This window comes from Argopecten irradians, chromosome 11 (genome assembly GCF_041381155.1).
Source record: "Argopecten irradians isolate NY chromosome 11, Ai_NY, whole genome shotgun sequence".
Lineage (NCBI taxonomy): Eukaryota > Metazoa > Mollusca > Bivalvia > Pectinida > Pectinidae > Argopecten > Argopecten irradians.
The window spans coordinates 28,575,722-28,596,334 of record NC_091144.1 but is presented as its reverse complement, the minus strand read 5'-3'; the positions used below and the strand labels follow the sequence as shown (position 1 = coordinate 28,596,334).

The 20,613-nt window shown below is 33.6% G+C and overlaps 2 protein-coding genes across 2 annotated transcripts in view; one reads left to right on the top strand and one right to left on the bottom strand.

Annotated features, from left to right (window-relative positions):
- Positions 1 to 2,177: 2,177 nt before the first annotated feature.
- Positions 2,178 to 20,613, bottom strand: part of LOC138335783 (neuropeptide Y receptor type 6-like) — a 44,760-nt gene continuing 26,324 nt past the window's right edge. Inside the window, exon 2 of the mRNA XM_069284948.1 lies at positions 2,178 to 6,019. Coding sequence (XP_069141049.1) covers positions 4,867 to 6,006 — 1,140 coding nt within the window. The 5' untranslated portion in view covers positions 6,007 to 6,019 and the 3' untranslated portion in view covers positions 2,178 to 4,866. The remainder of the gene's footprint in view (positions 6,020 to 20,613) is intronic.
- LOC138335794 (acanthoscurrin-2-like) lies at positions 11,825 to 15,198 on the top strand. Its single transcript, XM_069284955.1, has 3 exons — positions 11,825 to 12,035; positions 13,573 to 14,009; positions 15,068 to 15,198. Exons 2-3 carry the CDS (start codon positions 13,577 to 13,579, stop codon positions 15,088 to 15,090), a joined length of 456 nt encoding a protein of 151 aa, XP_069141056.1. The 5' UTR covers positions 11,825 to 12,035; positions 13,573 to 13,576; the 3' UTR covers positions 15,091 to 15,198.

Below are 20,613 nucleotides of genomic sequence, written 5' to 3'. Positions count from 1 at the left end.
TACACTGTGTTTTTTTCTGAAACATCTGTTTTTGAAATTGAATGTGGAAAACATCGTACAAGTAAGCGAGAGTTTCACCTCAAATGGATCCATAATTAATTCCTTGGTTACATGTATAAGTGAAAGTTTAACACAATGGAATGTTTTTTTTTATATATACTGTAAGCCACTTTATTTCTGTGAAATGCAAATTTTCGCTTTATGTCGTGAGAGAGCCCAAACACCCATTCAAATATTTCGTGAACAATTCTATGAACGTATATTATTAATGTACGATTGTCTGTATTTTGATCCTGAGTTTACGTAGTCGCAAATATGTTAAAAATAACCATGTAGTGAAATGCAGTATACGCGAAAAAATCGCGACGTCTCCTTTATAGTAACGAACATGAATAAGAAATATAAAAAAGTAACTAAAATGAAATGCTTGATTTCCCTTAACACGTGTTTTTAACATAATCAAATTTCAGTGCTAAATGGGTTTATTATAAGTTAGGGCAATGATGAATGCGTTCGTCCACAATTATAACAATATAATTTGTATTAATGATATACAGAAATGACAATTGGCAAAATTAAATTTACCCCAAAACATCCAGTCTATTAATGCGATTGCGTTGTCACCAACGGGATATGACGTAGACCTATAAATCGGTTGTCGATGATAAAACAGAGAACGTTCGTATTTCCGGAACGCCTTGTTCCAGGGCCCAGCTTCATGAACATTCCTTAACTTTAAGGAATCCCTTAACTTAAAAATTATCCATATGAATACATTGCAGATTTTAAGGAAGGCTCCTTAGCTAAAGATTTTTTAAAAACTTCTGTTATGCTTTTCTATGGAAAATTTTAAGACATTGAATTCCTTAAAACTAAGGAATGTTCATGAAACTGGGTCCATGATCATAAAACAATCTAAGACTTAAGCCTAGACTAAACGAATCAAATATGATATAGCTTTTTGAAACGTCATGTTTGATTGGCAAAGTCTTCACTTTACAATACGATAAATTACCATATACCCTTTCATATCTGGCTCATATCAACAACTTGTTCATCCTCAATTATTCAGAGGTCATTATCATTGTTATATTCATCCCTGGACTATATCATAGCAAAATTGAAGGCATTTCAGAAGAGAGAAAAAGATCAATCACCGGCCTAGAGACATTTCTCTTGAAGATTACAGAAAGCGATGACCAACTCCAAAACCACACTATGTTCAATTATTTGATCCTTTTGATGTAGATCAGATGATGATCAAATAGCCCTCAGATTTGCAATACATAGTTCAGGGGAACGATAGTGATAATTATTGCTGGAATATCAAAGATATACCATGCCTGACTGCTATGTTTTTATTGCATACATCTTTTCCTTCGTAATTCTTTATGAATACATATCGTAACTATTAAATTATGTTTTTGTTTGTAAAAGTGTGCTGCTTTCGTCCATTATCTATATAGCTTTTCCTTCGTAATTCTTTATGAATACATATCGTAACTATCAAATTAGTTTTTTGTTCGGAAAAGTGTGCTACTTTCGTCCATTATCTATATATAGCGCTTTATTAAATGACCCTGGCTGTTAATGGGGCACGTAAAACTAACAATGAAAGTAAATTATTGTGTGCCTAGTTACGATGTTGTCAAATAGAACCAGTTACTTCAAAAAGGAATGTATGTGACATCGGTATACCACTGTACTACTGTATAATTGCTAATACTTGTCGGGTTTTTATTTTGGCAAAATTAATGTTTTACATGTCATACCTTCTCGTATTAATAACGCTTTTAAAGGCTACAAAAATAATTCGCGAAAATAAACCACCAAAAATAAGTTCCAAACAATAAATCGCGATAATTTGTATCTACGAAATTTGAGAACTACACAGTATCACAATCAAAATATTTACGGTAAATATGTTGTTGTCAGTCTCGTTTGATGCAGAAGATAGAGTAGGGTCCGATCACCCCTAGTGACCCATCATCTGGAAAGAGTCCCAGGATACGGGTTGAAACCCTCGAAGATGGATAGACCTGGCTGATGACGACGACGGTTAGGCAGCAACACCAACAGCTATATTCAGGTATAGTAATGTTGCATGCTTATTTATGATGTTTTCATATTGTATACAAATCTCTGCAATATAATGATAAACTAACACGATACTGAAACTGATTTTATCACAGCTTTATTGCTTTTATTATGAAAAAATACAAATGTAAAATTTGATGTTGAAGCACGATTTATACTTATTTGTGAAGAAATATTCATCTTAAACAAAAGCTAGACACGATTAATTACATAGAAATCTATGAGACGTTCTCTGACGTTGAGTTTCATATGAACATTAAAAAATGTTACTTCAGACTGTCCGTGTGTTCTTATTGCGGAATCGTACCAGTTCGAATTAAAAAAAAACTAGTCATAGGATACGTTGCGGATATACAGTCAATACCTAAAAGTTTCAAAATGCATTGAAATACAACGTATTTCAAAGAATATACATCTGTCACCTCTTGTTTTCAACAAAGAGGAAATTCCGATGACATAAATCGGGTCAGAAATCTTGGATCCAAGTACTACGAATCGACACAGCGCGTTCCATTACATATAAATCAGATTCGAACTGGCACAACTGGTACGAACCCGCAAATTGAACGCATGGTAAATATAGATATAAGATTGAAAAACAACATCACAAAAATGGACAACATAATAGAAGGAAAATTTTATGTAGACCAATTTATTTTTGCGGGGAATATCAATGACTTTGTCACGGATATTTAACTTAGTGATCTAGACATCTATTGCTTCACTGTTCCTGTAACGTTTTCGCGGCGATTTATTTACGCAATTTTTGTCGTCCATGAAATTTATTATTATACATTTAGGGGCCGTTGTGGTCGAGTTTTCCCATTTTCTCCATTCATTTTTTCAAATGGAAAGTTTTACTTTTTCATCTTTACTATTTGAAATATATTTTGGATTGTATAATGGTCTTTATTGTGTTGATATGGGCGTTAATGCTTAATAAACTGTGTTAACTTCTCATTCTGTAAATGTATTGCTTCATAATGATTATGTATCGACATATTACCACAAGCCCTCTGGTTCGCGAGTTCGAATCCCATGTTGGGCAGTTGCCAGGTACAGACCGCTGGTCGATGGTTTCTCTGGGTACTCCGGCTTTCCTCCATCAACAAACTGGCACGTCCTTAAATGACCCTGGCTGTTAGTAGGACGTTAAACTAATAAAACCAAGATTATAACACAAAAATAAGATGGTCTACAGTATCTGAGTAGAACGGCGAAGATATTTTGAACATCACAGCAATAGCATAGACAACAGTTATGACAAACAAGCAGTTTAAGTCGTTGATACTTAATTACACAATCTTCTCTCATTCCTGTACGTACGGCTGTAATACTAGTTTATCCCTCATGTCGACCGAGGCTGTATTACACGGCTACTCAAGCAATATAACCTCGTAACAGTACTGCGTCAACAAAATTATTTTCTCTATAAAATTTTAAGACAAATGACAAATGCTATTTTTTTCTTACCAAAAACAAGAGCAGACGATTTAGTATATTTTCTTCAGTTACAAAATTTACTTATTTTACACCATTGAAAAGTTTGAGCTTTTCATTTTACTTCAACATAAAAGTGTTTAAAAAATTAATTGCATTACGAAAAAATCCGTTTCGCTATGTCCTATATGGAATGAAGTACTGCTTGCGTATGCACCAAAAACAAAATGAATTATTTTATATTATTTATTGTGTAAATTAAACATATATATACACGAGTATCGTTTATGCATTGTCGGCGATAGAACATCTTTAAACAATATTTTCAGCAAACTAGACTGGATCTACTATAAAGAACACAAACAGCGGAATTTGTGTTTAAAATATCACGCAATTTTCATGTATTTATGGAGAATTGACTTTCAGTCGAGGTTTGCTTTGAAATTCATTCATAATTGCGAGATATCATAATTGTAAAAATGTTATAAAAACTTTAAAATATGGGAGAGAAAAATATTTTTTTAGAGTGGATACAAAGGATAGGGATATTATATCCTCGGGATCACAAAATTGATGACCCTCGAGTAGAAAATCCCCATCCTTCATATCCATATACAAGTCTGAAAGAGTCCTATAATAGTATTGTATACAAATATACCTTTTCAGCTTGCTTCAATTTACAGCACAAAACATGAAGGAATGAATGTGGAATGATATTATATTAGCGCTTCAGCGGCATCACTGAACATTTCCAAGCGCTAACTGCTACACTTTGTAGATTTGAAGTATCACACTTTATCACGGTTAATCGTAAACTATCTATATATTATATTCTCATAAACATTGCTTTATTCTATCTCGATATATGATTTAATATGATAATACTGGCATCTTTATCTCAAAGAAATAAAATCTCTAAATATGAGCGCTAAAATTTAAAGATTTGAAGTATCACAGTATATCATCATTAATACTTAAATATCCATAACTGGCATAAGTCGAGTAGATCAATATCCATATAAACATAGCTCTATTTTCTCTCGATATTGATATAACAAAATTACATTAGCATCTGTATCTCGAATAAAGAATACTTTAAACAATGGCCGTAAAACTTTAAAGATTTGAATTATCACAGTGTATTACGATTAAAAACACTTACATATCCATAAGTCAAGTAGATCTACATGTATATAATTATAATAAACACCGTTTATTTTCTCTCAATATTGATTCAACATGATTATATTATTTAACATTTTTATCTCGAAGAATATCTAAATGATCGCTTTAGATTTGAACTATCAAAGAGTATCACAATATCTGTCCTTACATATCCATATGTCGTGTAGATGTATATCCATATAAACACAATTCTATTCTTTCTCGATATCGATTTAACATGATAATATTAGCATCTTTATCTCGAAGTTTCCAACAGAACATTGCCTTGATTTCTCGTCTGTAATTCGAATTAAACCATCCATATATGATAGGGTTAATACAAACTGAACTCATTGCCAGTATGTGACATATAGCTATCAGCCAATTCCAGTTGATTCCCGTGAACAGCTCGTAGTTAATATCAGCTAGGAGATTGATCAAGGTCAACGGAAGCCAGGTTAAAGCGAACACAACAGTTATAGACGTTAAGAGGATAATATTTTTTCTTTGTCTCAGTAAATTTCGTCTGCTTCGGTGTAGCTCCCGTGAATACGACGGTTTGGATTCAATGTGGGTTCGTATAAATCGACATATCAGAATATGTAAAGAAATAATGACCAAGATTGGAAACACAAAATGAATACATAATACTAAAGTGGCGTAACTCCTACGCGCTACATCAGAACTCCATTTCTCTAAACAGGACGAGAATAAAATGATATCTTTGGTTATGCCTACAGACTCCACGTCGTAGAAGATAAACATCGGAAGAGCTAGAGCGAGCGATACCATCCACACTAAAATAAAGATATACCTGGGCCGAGTTTGTTCCCTTGGTGAACATTGCACTATAGCTTTATATCGATCCACGGCGATGAAGACTATCGTAAACGTTGACACAAACACATAGACCGTCTGCAAACTTGGCGCGATCTTACATAGCACCTTCCCAAGCGGCCAATGTTTCATGACAAGTTTAACAACGGTGAAGGGAATACAAAACACGGACGTTAAAATATCCGAGACAGATAAGTTGAGGATGAACCAATTTCTACCGGTTCTTGAATTACTCTTCCTGATGATGACGTAACACATGGCAGCGTTTCCTAGGATACCAAACAGTCCAATAACAGAGAAGGTCACTACGATTATACAGACACCTACAGATCCGAACCAGCTGTTGGAGAATTCAATCTGTGATTGTTGCCTCCAGAAATCCTTGATGGAAAAGTTTTTATCCTCCCACATGTATAAAGTGTCTATTGTGTCCGGGGAGATTGGGTGTTGGCTTGTGTTTATGGTCATGGTAGCCTCAGTCCTGTAAAACAGTAAAACATTGATATCAGCGTGTTAATTAATTGGCCAGAAAGGACTAGATATGGTACACTGTAATGGCTCTTTCTGGCCCCTAAATCTACCAAATTTCAAATAAAGTATTTAGAAATTAAGTGCTGCGTTTAAAATATTGAATATGCCCCTGATAACAACTTAATGATTTGTTGACAGAAAGTATGTTTTTGTTATATAAACAAGGTAACTTTGGATAAAGTATGCAAAGTTGAAAATTTGATCAATTTTGGCGTAGTTTTTGACAGATTTTCTTTTAAAAGCAATAGAGCACAACCTAGAAAAAACTTTATATTTCAAAGGAATTAGCAGACACGAAGAATACATCATTTTGAGAAATATGATTTTTTTTCTAGAATGCGCTCTATGTTAACTAGATGAAAAACTGCATGATAAAAGGTAATTGTTATGAAATTGTCACATTTTGCATAATTTATGTATAATAAAAATGGTTGTCATAGCAACTAGAACAGCTATATTAGCTAATAGCACTATCAAATATATCAGGTATGTAGTTGATATTTGAAATGCAAGATTCACAACTTAAAATAACAGACTTAAAAATACCGGATTTGGGGGTTACAAAAGACCCTTACCATACCTAGTCCTTTTTCATGAGATGCATCTAGACTTATACCACAAAAGTTTAAAACTAGCATATGATAGGATCATATTTGGTATTATCGCATAGCCGATTATTTTCGCGGGTAAAAATGCAATTTCAATCATTTCTTAAATTAAGTCAGACGTTTCATTTTATAATACTCTGAAAATGTACCACTCAATAAGATCATATAAAAAGAGGATAAAACTGATGTTGAAACCCTGACCCTTATACTAGGAGTATTCTAGTTTGTATTGCCTAGAGGTACATTTGCGTAGGTAGCTATCTTAGATTAAGTCAGACGTTTTCTTTTTACAAAACTTAGAAAATCTACCACTCAATGGACCATATTGAAAAAGAGGATAAAAATGATGTTGACCCCTGACGCCTATACTAGGAGGTGTTACACCCTATACCATATGTCTTCTAGTTTGTATTGCCTATGGGTACATTTGGGTAGGTAGCTATCTTAAATTAAGTCAGACTTTTTCGTTTTATAAAACATATAGAAGAAGAGGATAAAAAATGATGTTGACCCCTGACCCTTAATAGCAAGAAGAAAAAAGGTAGATAAGCAATAATCAATTTTTGCAATTTGACTTTCATGGTATATACGAATAAGATAATTATCAATATTCAGGTGATAACATTTTTTTCAGATCACAGTCATGCACTGAGAAATTGCGAAAAAGTCGTCCATAATCGTCCATACGGTATACCGCAAACGTTCAAAGTTTAAAACCTGCATGACATTTAGTTATGCAACATGATTGACAAAACATTGACATAGTGACACAATTTGATATAAGATTACTAGATCAAGAAAAAGCTAGATGGGAGGTCATGTAATTAGAAATTATCGTTTAATATGAAATCACCTCGTTTATCTTTATTATGATTAAGATATGAAAAGTTATCGGTATTTTAAAATATAAAGAACACAACAGCACCACAAACAACATACAGTAACACCTAGTATATAACTATTATATTTACATATGTCCCTACGTTGTATATAGTCAACGGGAAGGGAGTTGCGTTCAAATTAGCGTAATTGCAATGACGCATGAATACAAACCCAGTGCAAGATCGGACTACTTCTAGTTTACGCTTCGGTAAAATTTTGCATCATATGATTATCTAAATAAACTTTGATTACTTAATTTACATTTTACCTTTTCAAGGACGACAGATATGCTTTGAATTAAAAAAAAATCGGTCTTCTATTGGTCTCAAGACTGATCCTTAGACGGCACAGATCATATTATGCTCGTCAATACTCAGTTGACAGTACTGTATAAAGTGTAAACAAAGTTTCTTCGTTCACGGATTTCAAAATAACAATAAAGCGTTGTTGTAAGATCCAATTAAATATGTATTTAACATCAAAACAGTGTATATGTTCAAGCATTGTAACGGTAATAAACAACAAAGTGAATCGCTGATCTTGGCTACAACTACACACACCATGCAAACACTTGTCTATCCTCCGTACAATAAAATACAAGTGATATCTATCGCGTTCGTAGACCGATACATACATGACAAACATTCAGTAGCTCAACGTTAATACCATCAATAGGCTACAACTCGTTTCATTTCGGAACGCATCACTACCCTGACAACGATACATACTGGTTGTCGTTCCGCCTCGGTTATCTCAAATTCTATTTAAAATGGACATTATTGATATATGATCAAATTGAAAAAAAATACATATTTTAAAATAATTGAAAGGTGTCATTGTTATATTTCAAATCAAACTGCAGCTATAACGTTTATATATGGGACTAATTTACGTACCACGTGATATCCAATAACGTTTGTGCGGGACTAATATCTCCACTGGTAATGGAACGAAACTCTTTGCATATCCGCTGAAATTACGTTATCCTGCGATAACGTCATTTGACATCATTCCATCACCAATAGAAACAATAATCCCGCCCAAACGTTATCGGGTATCACGGGGTACGTGAATAAGTCCCTCTAAGCTACCATGTCTTATGCGTCACATTCAAATAATGTACATGAATACATACAAAGTAATCACTAACACGATTCATTATGCTAATATAATGTATACAAAATACATTCGATATTTAAAAACAAAATTCTTTCGTGGGAAAAAAGCGTTGACTTATGAAACGCCCTTTATATAAGCCATGATGTAAAATCAAACCTTTTCGAGCAGTCACCGAAAGTAAACAGCTATCTTTACGGCAAGTGTATGATCTGCTGGACTAGAAATTTAATTGTGTTTAAATACTCTAAACGCATTTATTTTGGCGCAACCAAACACAAGCGCAAAGACGATCTTGAAGTGGTTAGTGCAATGGTGAATTCGCCCATTCGACAAGATGGCTATGTAAACAATATACATGTATATAAAATACAACCAGCGCAATAGTATTTTTAAGAAGCAGTACTTGTCAGAAAGGCGACAAAATAAGATTACCGATAAAATAGATATAGTTACAGTAGAAGATAGCATGTGTCACATGTCCAACGGTCACCAACTGCGAAATCATTCATTTTAGTTGGGCTCAAATTTCGTGGATTTGTTTATCTTAAATTTTACATTTTTTTGCATTTAAATTCATTGAGATGACGCCTCTTATTATATGATATAGGAGAGCAAGCTTGCGTGATGACAATCCTTATTGTTGACTATTCTAACTCTTAGGTAAGTAGTATTGATAAAGATGATTGAATATTTAACAGTATGATTTTGGTAATAAATACATAATTTATATACATGTTCCAATGAAAATAAAACTTATTTCTTTTAGGCGTAAATTCGTTAATTTTGGTTGTAGATTAAACAAAAGCTACAAAAATATTCTCAATTCCTACAAAACATGAATACTTCAAAGTATTTACAATGTATTTTCGACTACTAGGAGATTTAATTTCAGTTGAGTTGATCTTGGGAATCATTGCGTCCCGCGGTAATAGAGTGGTTGTTTACCATTTTATCTCCTTCTACACGTTAATTCACACCCTCTCAAAAACTAAATCAAAACTTTGATAATATATGTAGGAGACCATTAACAAATTATTTCACCGATAAAACAAAAACAATAAGAGAATCAGAAACAGATGGTTTTATTCATAATATTGGAGGCGAACTTATGTAGTGCCTCATTACGAATAACACGTTACGTAACGCCATAAGCTATATATATACACACACTAGATATCAAATACTGTTAAGAAACAGCAAAGGCCTAAAATTACATTCGAGTTGCCGAGTTGGTGATTACTCAAAGGTTAAAAAATATACATCGAACAACGAAAACATCATTAATACGACATCCGGTCTGGTTATTATATTTAATCTCAGCTGCTTTTGCTCCTTGAGTCGCCGGCCTGAACAATTGTATCTGCATTAAGAGATAAATATCTAATATTTGTCTCATTATGAATGACAATGGTAATTATTTCAACTAATTTAGAAATATTGCTTTCGGAGTTTCAAAGAAGAACCAATATCCCTCTTTATGTTATTTTGAGCAAACATGCTATGAATAAGAAGAGGGCTGATGGTGTTTGGTATGCAGATGAACTTAAATGCACGGTCGAATCTCTACTGTATCCTCTGCACTTTTTGTGAAACAAAGAAGTTGAGCGCCACATAAATCACATGGTATAATATATATGTACAATAAAGTTGTAATAATTGTGAATAAAGACAGTTTCGCCATAACATAAAACAGTTATTACCTATGCGCACTAAACAACATCAGCCATTACCTGTCGCCAGCTGTTATCTCCACAAAGTGTCACCAGAACGATAAACTCAGACAGGTAAAACAATGTCCAAGTAATTCCTAGGTGTTAACCGCACAGACAACACTTGATGATATTTTTATTGTAGGGGAATTCCGGCTGTGTGCTCTTAACAATAGACAAATCAGAGAAGACAAGAAAATCATGGGCATTGGGAAGAGGGTTTCAAGAGACACGACGAAATGTCAATAACATTTTATATAACTTTTTGATAACAGAAAAACAGCTTTTAGTTATCATTGAAAGAAAAATGTGGAATCCGGGAAGTCAGCTAAATAATTACCAGTTTTATGGGAAAAAGACGGGAAACAATTTCCATTAAAACCTTGGATGACATTAATGAAAGATTTGCAGATATCAAGTTCCCCTTCGTTTCCGTTCAAAACTAAAATAAAATTGTTGTGTATATCTAGTATAAAAATACTAAAACATTGCAAAATATTTGTTCTCGGGAAACAATAAATACATTTGAATATATATATTTGTAATGTACGGCTCCGAAGAAAAAATGATTGATTTTTGTACATATCATTTTGCAGTACACAATATATATTGCCATGTGAACTTCATCACTGGAAAATGAAAAGTAAGAACACAAAACGGAAGGATATACACAATAAAATGAATGAATAAATGAATGAATGAATAAACACATCAATAAATAAATGAATGACCAATTGAATAAAAATGAATGGAGGAATGGAAATGTATAATGAATAAAAATGAATGGATGAATGGGAGTGAATGGGTGAATGAAAACGAATAGGTGAATGAAAATGATTAGGTGAATGAAAGTGAATGGGTGAATGAATGATTGGAAATTAATGGATGAATGAAAAAAGTGACTAATGGATAAATAAATAAAAACAATCAAAGAATCATTTGTCTTATTCCATTTATCATAACTTTATTAGATTTTACTGTACATCATGTATTTAAGATATCGCACCATTATATATTCTGTCTAAAGCTAGTTTATCTTCATAATTTCCACTATTTTAATCGATGCAGCATTTCCAGAAAAAAATGAAAAAGAAAACTTTCAAAAAATCGTCATGGAAGTAGACTGCAGAGTATAAATATTTATGCCTTTTTCTATATTTCACAGTCTGAGATCGCATCCCTTATGTTATCAAATACTGTGAAACGAATAAAATTTTCGAATATTTCTTTTTTTCATGGAAATATTATAGAGTAATCTCAAAAAGAGAATGCTTAAAGGAAAATATTAAAAAGAAAAACTGATTTCAAGGGAGATAACGGATTTATGACGGAAGTAGTTGAGATGAGAGATCTACCTGTTGATAACAGTACATCGATGTCCTCTCACAGTACTTGTACTATTAACCTGGTCGCTAAAGTCCATTAGGGTCGGGAGCGGTCAGACATTCAGGCATGCGTTACCGGAAGGTATTATTCTCTCATTGCTTCTGTCATTTTAATGAAAATACGTTAATTACAGCGAGAACAAATATAGAGGAAAAATAGTATAAATAGGCTGAGAAATTCTGGAGAAATCAGACGTCGCTTGCCTAGCTTGATTACTCAACTCTCTCCACACCAGCTGTTCAGCCTACGATTACCATATAAGGTAAGTAAGATATCCCAAGTGGTGAAATATATAACATACCTTTTCTTAATGTCTGTTTGGGGATAGAACACATTACAACCATTATTCTTCATTTCTAATCATCTGAATTTGTTTTCTTTCGGTGTAGCTAATAAGGCAAACGAAACGTGTTTTTGATGCATTAAATATTCATACAAAAGCTTGCACCGTTTTCAAAATCGATAGAAATACACGAGATGTACACATAATGAAAAACGAAAAGTAAATATTGTCTAAAATACCAATCTAATATTTCTGAATTTGTTCTCTTTTGGTGTACCTATTAAGGTTAACAATATGGGTTTTCGTGTATCCAATATTCATAAAAATACTTGCGCTGTTTTCAAAATCGATAAAAGTGCACATAATCAAAAACGTCAACAAAACATTATTTACAATTACCACTAAATTTCTGTACTTTCTTGATGTATTTTGCTGATCATAATATGATGTACGGAATAAGTTTTTTATGTAACAAATATTCATTGCATAAAAATTTTCATTTTCAAAATCGATTGCAGTAAGCGATTTTGCGTCACATAATGAAACTTAACGACAGAAATACTGAATTCATATTTAGAAAACAAATTAGAACTTCAATAACTAGAAATACCGTAATGTTAACCAACATTTTGACATTAATGCACGTAATTCATATTTGTGTGTTCTCAATATAAGCTACAATAACAGTGCTACTTTAAAGTAAACAGATGTCGCTAAACATTATAACTATATTATGGGATAAACATAGCAGATACATGACATAAACATAATTAACGCTGGCATGCATTAGAATTTAAGCGTATGAATATTATGAAATTGTCCTTGGTTATCGTAAAATATATTTTGTAAACGCGATAAAAATAAAATAACGATATAGCTACAGCACAATTTTCAGCGATAGTCAAATTACAGAGCCCATGTGCAATGGAAGAAAGGCATTTAATATGACATCACTAATTACGACAGGATTAACCCTTGCCGATTTACAGTTTTTCTATTACCCGATATTTAGAATTCGCTACTGAGCAAAATTAAACCAACTTAGAGATCACTGTTAAACTTTTACCATATGGAATAAGTATATTAACTATTTAATTTCCGAGCGTGGTAGTTTAAGTAGCGTACTTAAAAGCTTTGGAACTTTCGAACGAGTTAAGATTATTCATATATAAACCTACAGTTTGAAGAAAAAATCACTTTTAAAATAATTTTCTTTATCATGTATCTCTAGTACAGTTGCATAAGAGATTATTGACGACCGAATAATTGTTTAAAATGCTTGTAGACGAAAAATCTACATTTTGGTTATATTTTTTCCTCGATTCTGGGCGTTTTTTATTTGACCTATATTGCCTTTATAACAGTATCTTTAGTTAAATCGCCGAATCCAGGGTGTCTACTTTTAATAACAGATATTATTCTTTGTAACCAAATATGAATTTCGTATACGCTATGTGTTCATGCGCAAAATGAAGTTCATTAATATTTCTTTACTTTCTTTGCTTTCTGATTACAGCACAATGTTGTCTGTGTGTGTTCTCCTCGTCGTTTGCCTCGGGGCGTGCAGTGGTACGTATATGTACGGTGGTGGAGCCGGAGGTTTCGGAATGGGCGGCGGTGTAGGAAGAATGGGCGGGTTCGGCGGCATGCCTGGTTACAGCGGGTTCGGCTACGACGACGATGAAAGCTACCGATTTGGGGGAATGAGTAGATTTGGTATGGGCAAGTCCGGTTACGGAATGAAGAAAAGCTTTGGAATGAAAGGAGGAAAGTTCGGAGGAGGATTTCCATCGATGAGATCTGGATTCATGGGATATGGACAGTTCCCGTCCATGGGAGGTATGGCAGGAGGATTTGGTGGATTTAGCAAAGGACCTTTTGGGGGTTCTGTTGGCTTTACCGGTGGTCGAAGGTTCCCTAGTTTCCCTGGCGGCAACCGTGGGTTCTCTAAAGGTAAACATCGTTCTTTGTTCTATTTTGCAACACAACAGGACAGTTTCTGAAATCTTCCAAAACTATAGAATGGGGATAAATTTAGCATTTATGTCTCTCTACTCCTGCGATGTATATCCCAAAAGAGAGTTACATTAGGAATCATTGAAAATATCTTACAGAAAGACTTTCATAATATATCTAATGCTTGATCATTAAATTTGAAACTTTTCTTTCCTAAAAACGTTTATTTAAAGATCAAATAGAATCAATATTGGGCAAGTAGGAAATCTGATTTTGTTTTGTTTGAAATTTTGCGAAAGGCTTTTTTGATGCCTCATCATCAGTATAAACTAGCACCAGGAACCATGGATGTTAAATTTTTATGGTCTGTAACTATTTTTGGTATAGAAAATATATTTTATAGTTTTCTACATATTTTTCTCCCTCCGCCTCCCTAAGTTTTAAACTTTCGATATTTACCGACTTTTGTAAAGTTCATATTCGCAAAGTTATTGAACAATTAAATTAAGATATTGATTTTTAACATGTACACGTTTAAAATAGCTCGGGAGTATCTGAACTGTTCCGATCTGTAAGGGTATTACCGATATTGACCACGTGATATCACACGACATTACCCGAAAGTTTGAAACATGGCGTTGGCTGTGGCGGTTTTTTCAAAACGTGTGATATTTCATGCGACATTTACCGCTATGTCAATAGTATATTGGTGCTTTCATGGATATGAAACATCATATATAAGCATCCATATTCACATATTGAATTTTTCTGACAGTTTATAATTGTGAAAATTACAAGAAATATAACTTTAAGTTAAAGGACACATACATCCATTTAAAGATGGTATCAAATATCTTATTCCTTGTTTTAGTTTCACTAGCAATGCATTAAATAACTACATTGTGTTAAATGCGATGCTCAACATTGATTACTTCTGTTTTCTATGTAGTCCTTGTTGTAGTATTTATTAACTTTTAGTCACTTACCTTATTAGAATTAATAGAAAAGCTACTATTATTATCATCTATTTATCATGTATGTTTTTCATTTTGCAGGCAAAGGAAGATTCGGATACTAGAGTACAGTACCATTAATGTTAATTTATTATCGTGTCGCATTAATTACTATTTATTGCTTTTTCGTACAAAATCGATTTAATTGTCGGTCCCTACTTTTTTGCGTGAAATTAAAAACAGTTCAATTTATCTGAAGTGTCGTCTTATGATATGAAATCACGATACATTTACATTTGTCGATTTTTGTTGAATTTGAACTATGACATCACGGGGACTGATTAATGTTTAAAGTACAATTCTTACTGTACATTTCATGTAATGCATAGCATGACATATTCAAAATAAAACATCAAATACACAAATAAAATTACGAAAGCTGATTAATACAATAGAAAACCCATTGCTGGCATGATGAACCACATATATTCATATCTGTAAAATACTTTTAAAGTCCAATTCACGGTGAAGAGTTCCGTTGAATATCATATGTTCTGTGAATCAGGGTTATAACGAACCTCTGGAAACAAACACAATTTATAAAATTATTTATGAACCTTTAATTGGTTATGAAAATTATTAAGTTATATCATAATGTTTGAATATATATGGTACAGTCGAATCTCGTTACCCATGATGCATACAACTCGGTGACTATACTAAGTTCGGAGTATTTTTGTAGTTGTTCATTCTCTTTTCACGTAAACGTAACTCGAAAAGTCGGATATCTCGAAGTGGTCCTGTCGACTCATTGAGGTTTTAATGTATTCTGTTATCTCGAATATATATTAATACCATGGTCTAATAGATTCTTAACTACATATAGCCGATTATTCCTATAAAAAACAAGGCTTTTAATTATATTTACAATAGACGTTTTCAAAACATTTATTATCATAAACAGAGAACATAAAGTGTACGCCAAACACATGTTACATGGCTAAGTAGACTAATAGAAAAAAAATCCGTCTAGTAATAACAAAAATGTTTACACATACAATCTATATAGCTCCTCTATCGTAAATTCCTCGTAAATTGAATTCCGATTACATTACATACCAAAACAAATTTTACACGAACAGCTATTTCACGCAGCTGTTTCATCATCAAGTATCTGCTAATGTTCATAGGGTAAAATTAAATTCGAAATAAGAAATATTCGAAAACTTCTTACTAACATTAATACAACGAGAGCAATAGACATGACGATCTATCATGCAGTAGAGCCTCTTTAGAAAACACAGGGAAAACAATCAGGGCCTGCCTCAATGAACTACCAAAATACATTGGTTTATGTCGAATCCATGTAATCGTAATTACTCAAATAATTATACACGTCACAAAAATGCAGCGAGATCATCTAAAATAATTAAGATATATTGCAGACGTTAGGTGATTTTACAGCTACGTGATGCTGGTGTGAAAATGCTTCTTAACGAATACATGTTAAAGTGTGGGAGGATATTTAAACATGGGTTTAACGTACACAAAGTAGACACGGATGAAATAGAACAACACTTGAAAGAAATATCTAAAGTTTTAGTCCGTACTTAGTTCTAACATGCTAAAATATTTACACTGACAGACACATTTTTGTGAGTCAATACGGGGGCTTCGAGATCCTAAAGCGACGCGGGCAACGTGCGATTTACTGTCTTCAGATTAATGTGACGTCATATGTTGACGAAGTTTTGATGACGTCACAATAACCTGACGATGGTTACTATTCGACGGTAAATCGGACTTTATTTACCTCGGTTTGGGATATGGATACTCCCTAATATGACATTGAATAAATTCAATGACTGTATTTTGAACGCATCCTTTCATATAAATTATATGAAGCATATGAAATTATAATGGTATATTTCTACTCTGACATTCATGTTACTATATAAAGATGATTAACTGCATTTGTAATATCAATGATGGAAATCACTCATTAATAGGTGCTCACTGACTGACATACTGTTAGTGTAATCAATCTTATGTTAGCCGTTAACAATTCTTAAGCTCTTCGTGCCAGACATTTCCCGCTAAAATATGCTTGATCTAATGTCTGTATGTCAAACTGATAGTAATTATTACGAAGGCGCGAAATCATCACTGGGTTTATTTGTTAAAAATGAATATTGCGCTAAAATGCATTTTCGGCAAAATAAATACGGTATAGTAATTACGAAAAGTAGGTAAAATAAATGAAAATATAAAGTGCAAATTTACTTTACCTACCGACTGAGATTATGCTGTTGGGTTCTTCAACGTTGCGAATGGAAAATGGAAAATCCAATCTAGAATACCAAAATCAGGGGGCCGAACGTGTCTTGATATGCGAAGGTGTAATTTGGAATGCGAAGCAAATATGGCGTCGAAAACTCTGCTTCGAGTGTCAACCGTGATGGGGAAATCACCCATGTCGCTTCTATGCTTTATGCAACACTCTTGCACATATTGCGTTTCGGTGACAAAATGATTGCAGTTTCTAAAAATGCAACATATAATTACTGTCATTACTTAAATAAAAATCTATTTAAGAAACGACACGCGATTTTCACGCTAAAAACAGCACTTGGGCATGGAACAGGACTTTGTTTGACTTAGTGTGAAATTTAAGTTTGTTAGAACAGCCGTATGATAGACAGAATCCTGTAAAATAACCTATCAAACAATGATTGTCCTGTTTCCACTGTGAGAAATGACTGAATTCACAGTATCGAGCGTTTTATTTCGGTGTACGCATTCATTGGTATGCGCAGTCATGGACACCACCAGTTTTGGCATGATGTGGTCTGTTTACATACAAGTGATGTAGATATTTGGAAAGTGGTATAACTGCTTAAACATTTGATGACAGAAAATTGTGTCGTCTTTAGTCGATATAGTAGGCCGTTAACAAAAAACATAACTATATACGCCCTTTTCATGTGCGTTCGCCTCTGTGAGGAAGGCTCTGGGTTCTGTCCCCTGGCCAAGACACACCAAAGTCTGTAAAAGTGGTAGTTTTTGCTCCTGAGCATACAGGGAGTGGAATGACCGGTTCGCATGTTGTCAGTATAATGTGACCGGATGAGGTGTGTTGCTTGGTGTCTTCGGCGGCATGCTTCAGTGATATAGCACTATAAAAAGGTTAACAGTTCCACTATACAAGACGACACACCACCAACATACCGCAATCTTCCAAAACACGCACCTCGCACTTCACACACGCTACACACTGCATACAAGGGAGGCCGTCCTTACATGATCATGGCTGTTAATAGGACATTAAAATAATCAAACAAAGAAACAAAATCTATGTCAGATTCACATTGATTATATTTTTTAGCTAAATAGAATTTGGCAATATTGCTAGATCTAAAGATTACATATTACCGATCAATTATTTATTATTTAGCGAATGAAATTTTGACAACCACACCAATATCCTGCGTAGTCGCGAACATATCATCACAGCGAAAACTCCCGGCTATACGGTATATCAAATATTGAGGATGAATAATTGAATGTGTGAAAAGGTCATGAATGTCTGACACTAAATGGTGAAGAATCAGTTGTGTAACAACGTCTGAAAAGACAAATTTCCTTGTATCATTACATGACCTATATTGATAGGTGTAACTATAGGTTTACATCATCATTAACAAAGCGCCATTTTTATTTCTATGTATATATTACTCCCCAATGAGTCTGCGAAGTCTGTGCTATGTCAGTATGACCATTCATTATAAACCGCTTTCGTGTGCATCAGTAAGACAAAGCTAACAACGAAAATGACGGTGTCTACAGTGTAATGTGACAGATGTCTTCGGCTTTGTGATTGCTTTCCTAAAATGATTTACTACCATAAAGGAGATAGCTTTCCTCTGTCTTTTAACGAGCTGTGCACAGATTAGATTGTGTTAGCAAATATCATGATTACATTTAGTAACTAGGTATCCTCGACGAAAATTCTTCTGGGATTTTTTTTTATTGCAAAAGTATTGTACTTTTATATGTTGGTTTTGCTGATGAAATAATATTTTTTTTAAACACTCAAATGATGATATCATGGTGTCAATATTTAGTGAGTAAATATATACATGTACAATAAGGGGCACGAAGGGCACGAATTGCGAAGCACTTCTAAGGTAACGCATACATGAAATATAAGAAAAAACAAAATCTTCAAAATTCAATCCTACATACTGACAGCTTCAGTTTGCGGCCACCATTGTTTTATCCACGGTAAAAAATCCAATCAGCGTGAATGCGATGCTTGAAGTCAGCTCATTATATAATCTAGCGATTCAAACGCTTTAAAGATCTGACGAACGATATCTTAATCCGGCAGAAGCTAAGTGCTGTTGCTCTTTATTTGCAAGCGTTCAAGTGATAGACTACCGTCCATCTTGATCACCTGACCAAAAACGGCATATCTATATATATAAATAGTTTCTTTCTTCTCTTATGTAGGTTTCCTTCTCAAATGGGGGTTTGGGGACAAAAATAGAGTGTGAATATATGAATAAAAAATAAACAGAAAATTCGACTCTATTATTTCCATAAATTAAACTTTTAAATATTGCATAATTAATGCTTACTCAAACATCTGGCGGTGCCCTTTAAGGCCTTGCCTTCAGTCATATTACATGTACAATGTATGCCGTATACGCCGAATAGAGAAATCATGACCCGGAGCACTAGAGACCTGCAGGCCCCCAGATCATGAAACAATCTTAAGTCTAAAATAGTCTTAAGTTTAGACTTAGCAAATCCCAGATGAAGTTACTAAACTTGCGTCATTCTTGATTGGCTAAGCAAAAACTTAGGTAGAAAACTGTTTCATGATCCTGGGGTCGTAGCATAATAGGACTACCGAGTGTGTTAAAAATTGATTGTATATACATTTTATATGAAATTGGAAGTGATTCAAAGAGAACAATACTGTCAGAACACCACCCTGAGGTGAGGAACTAATTGTTGATTCAATACAAGCTCACAAGTCGTCCCAATAGTAATGTTTTGTCTCGATGTTTCAATAAACCAGAAACACCTATCCGATTTGCTAAATATCGGTCCCACGTGATATATTAGGAAAAGAGAGTAGTGGAATATCTGAGAATGTCTGATAAAGGTATTTTAGAACGTCGATATGTCTGTTTGATTTCACATAAAAAGTGTCTTACGCGGGTGGGGAGTCAGTACAGACAATTGGTTTATTCATGGAAACATTTAACGACCAAGACCCATTGTCAGATAACATTATGGTAGCAACCGCGTTAAGGAGTAAACTAGATTTAAAAATAATATCTAGTATATTTATAGTTACTCAAACAACAGTTTATAGCATATGGACTTGATCAAGCGAAATGCTTAAACATGAGAAAAATTAGAAGTTGGGGATTGTCGTTATGAATTATTAGCAGGGAAATTTTGACAATTACTTCGTACATTCTACACATAACATACATGGGAGATCAAAGAAAAAAAAATCCAACAAGTAATTACATGTACGTCATATAAGATATTACGTCATATGATTCCATGAAGCGTTTCAAAATGTAATGGACGAATATGCATAAAAGATTCATCACTGTGCTTACTTGTTC

What these genes read in the sequence shown, in the direction of transcription:
- LOC138335794 (XM_069284955.1), top strand. Translation starts at nt 13,577, where the DNA reads ATGTTGTCTGTGTGTGTTCTCCTCGTCGTTTGCCTCGGGGCGTGCAGT. An exon ending in CAACCGTGGGTTCTCTAAAG is followed by an intron (nt 14,010 to 15,067) that starts GTAAACATCGTT and finishes TTCATTTTGCAG; the next exon opens with GCAAAGGAAGATTCGGATAC.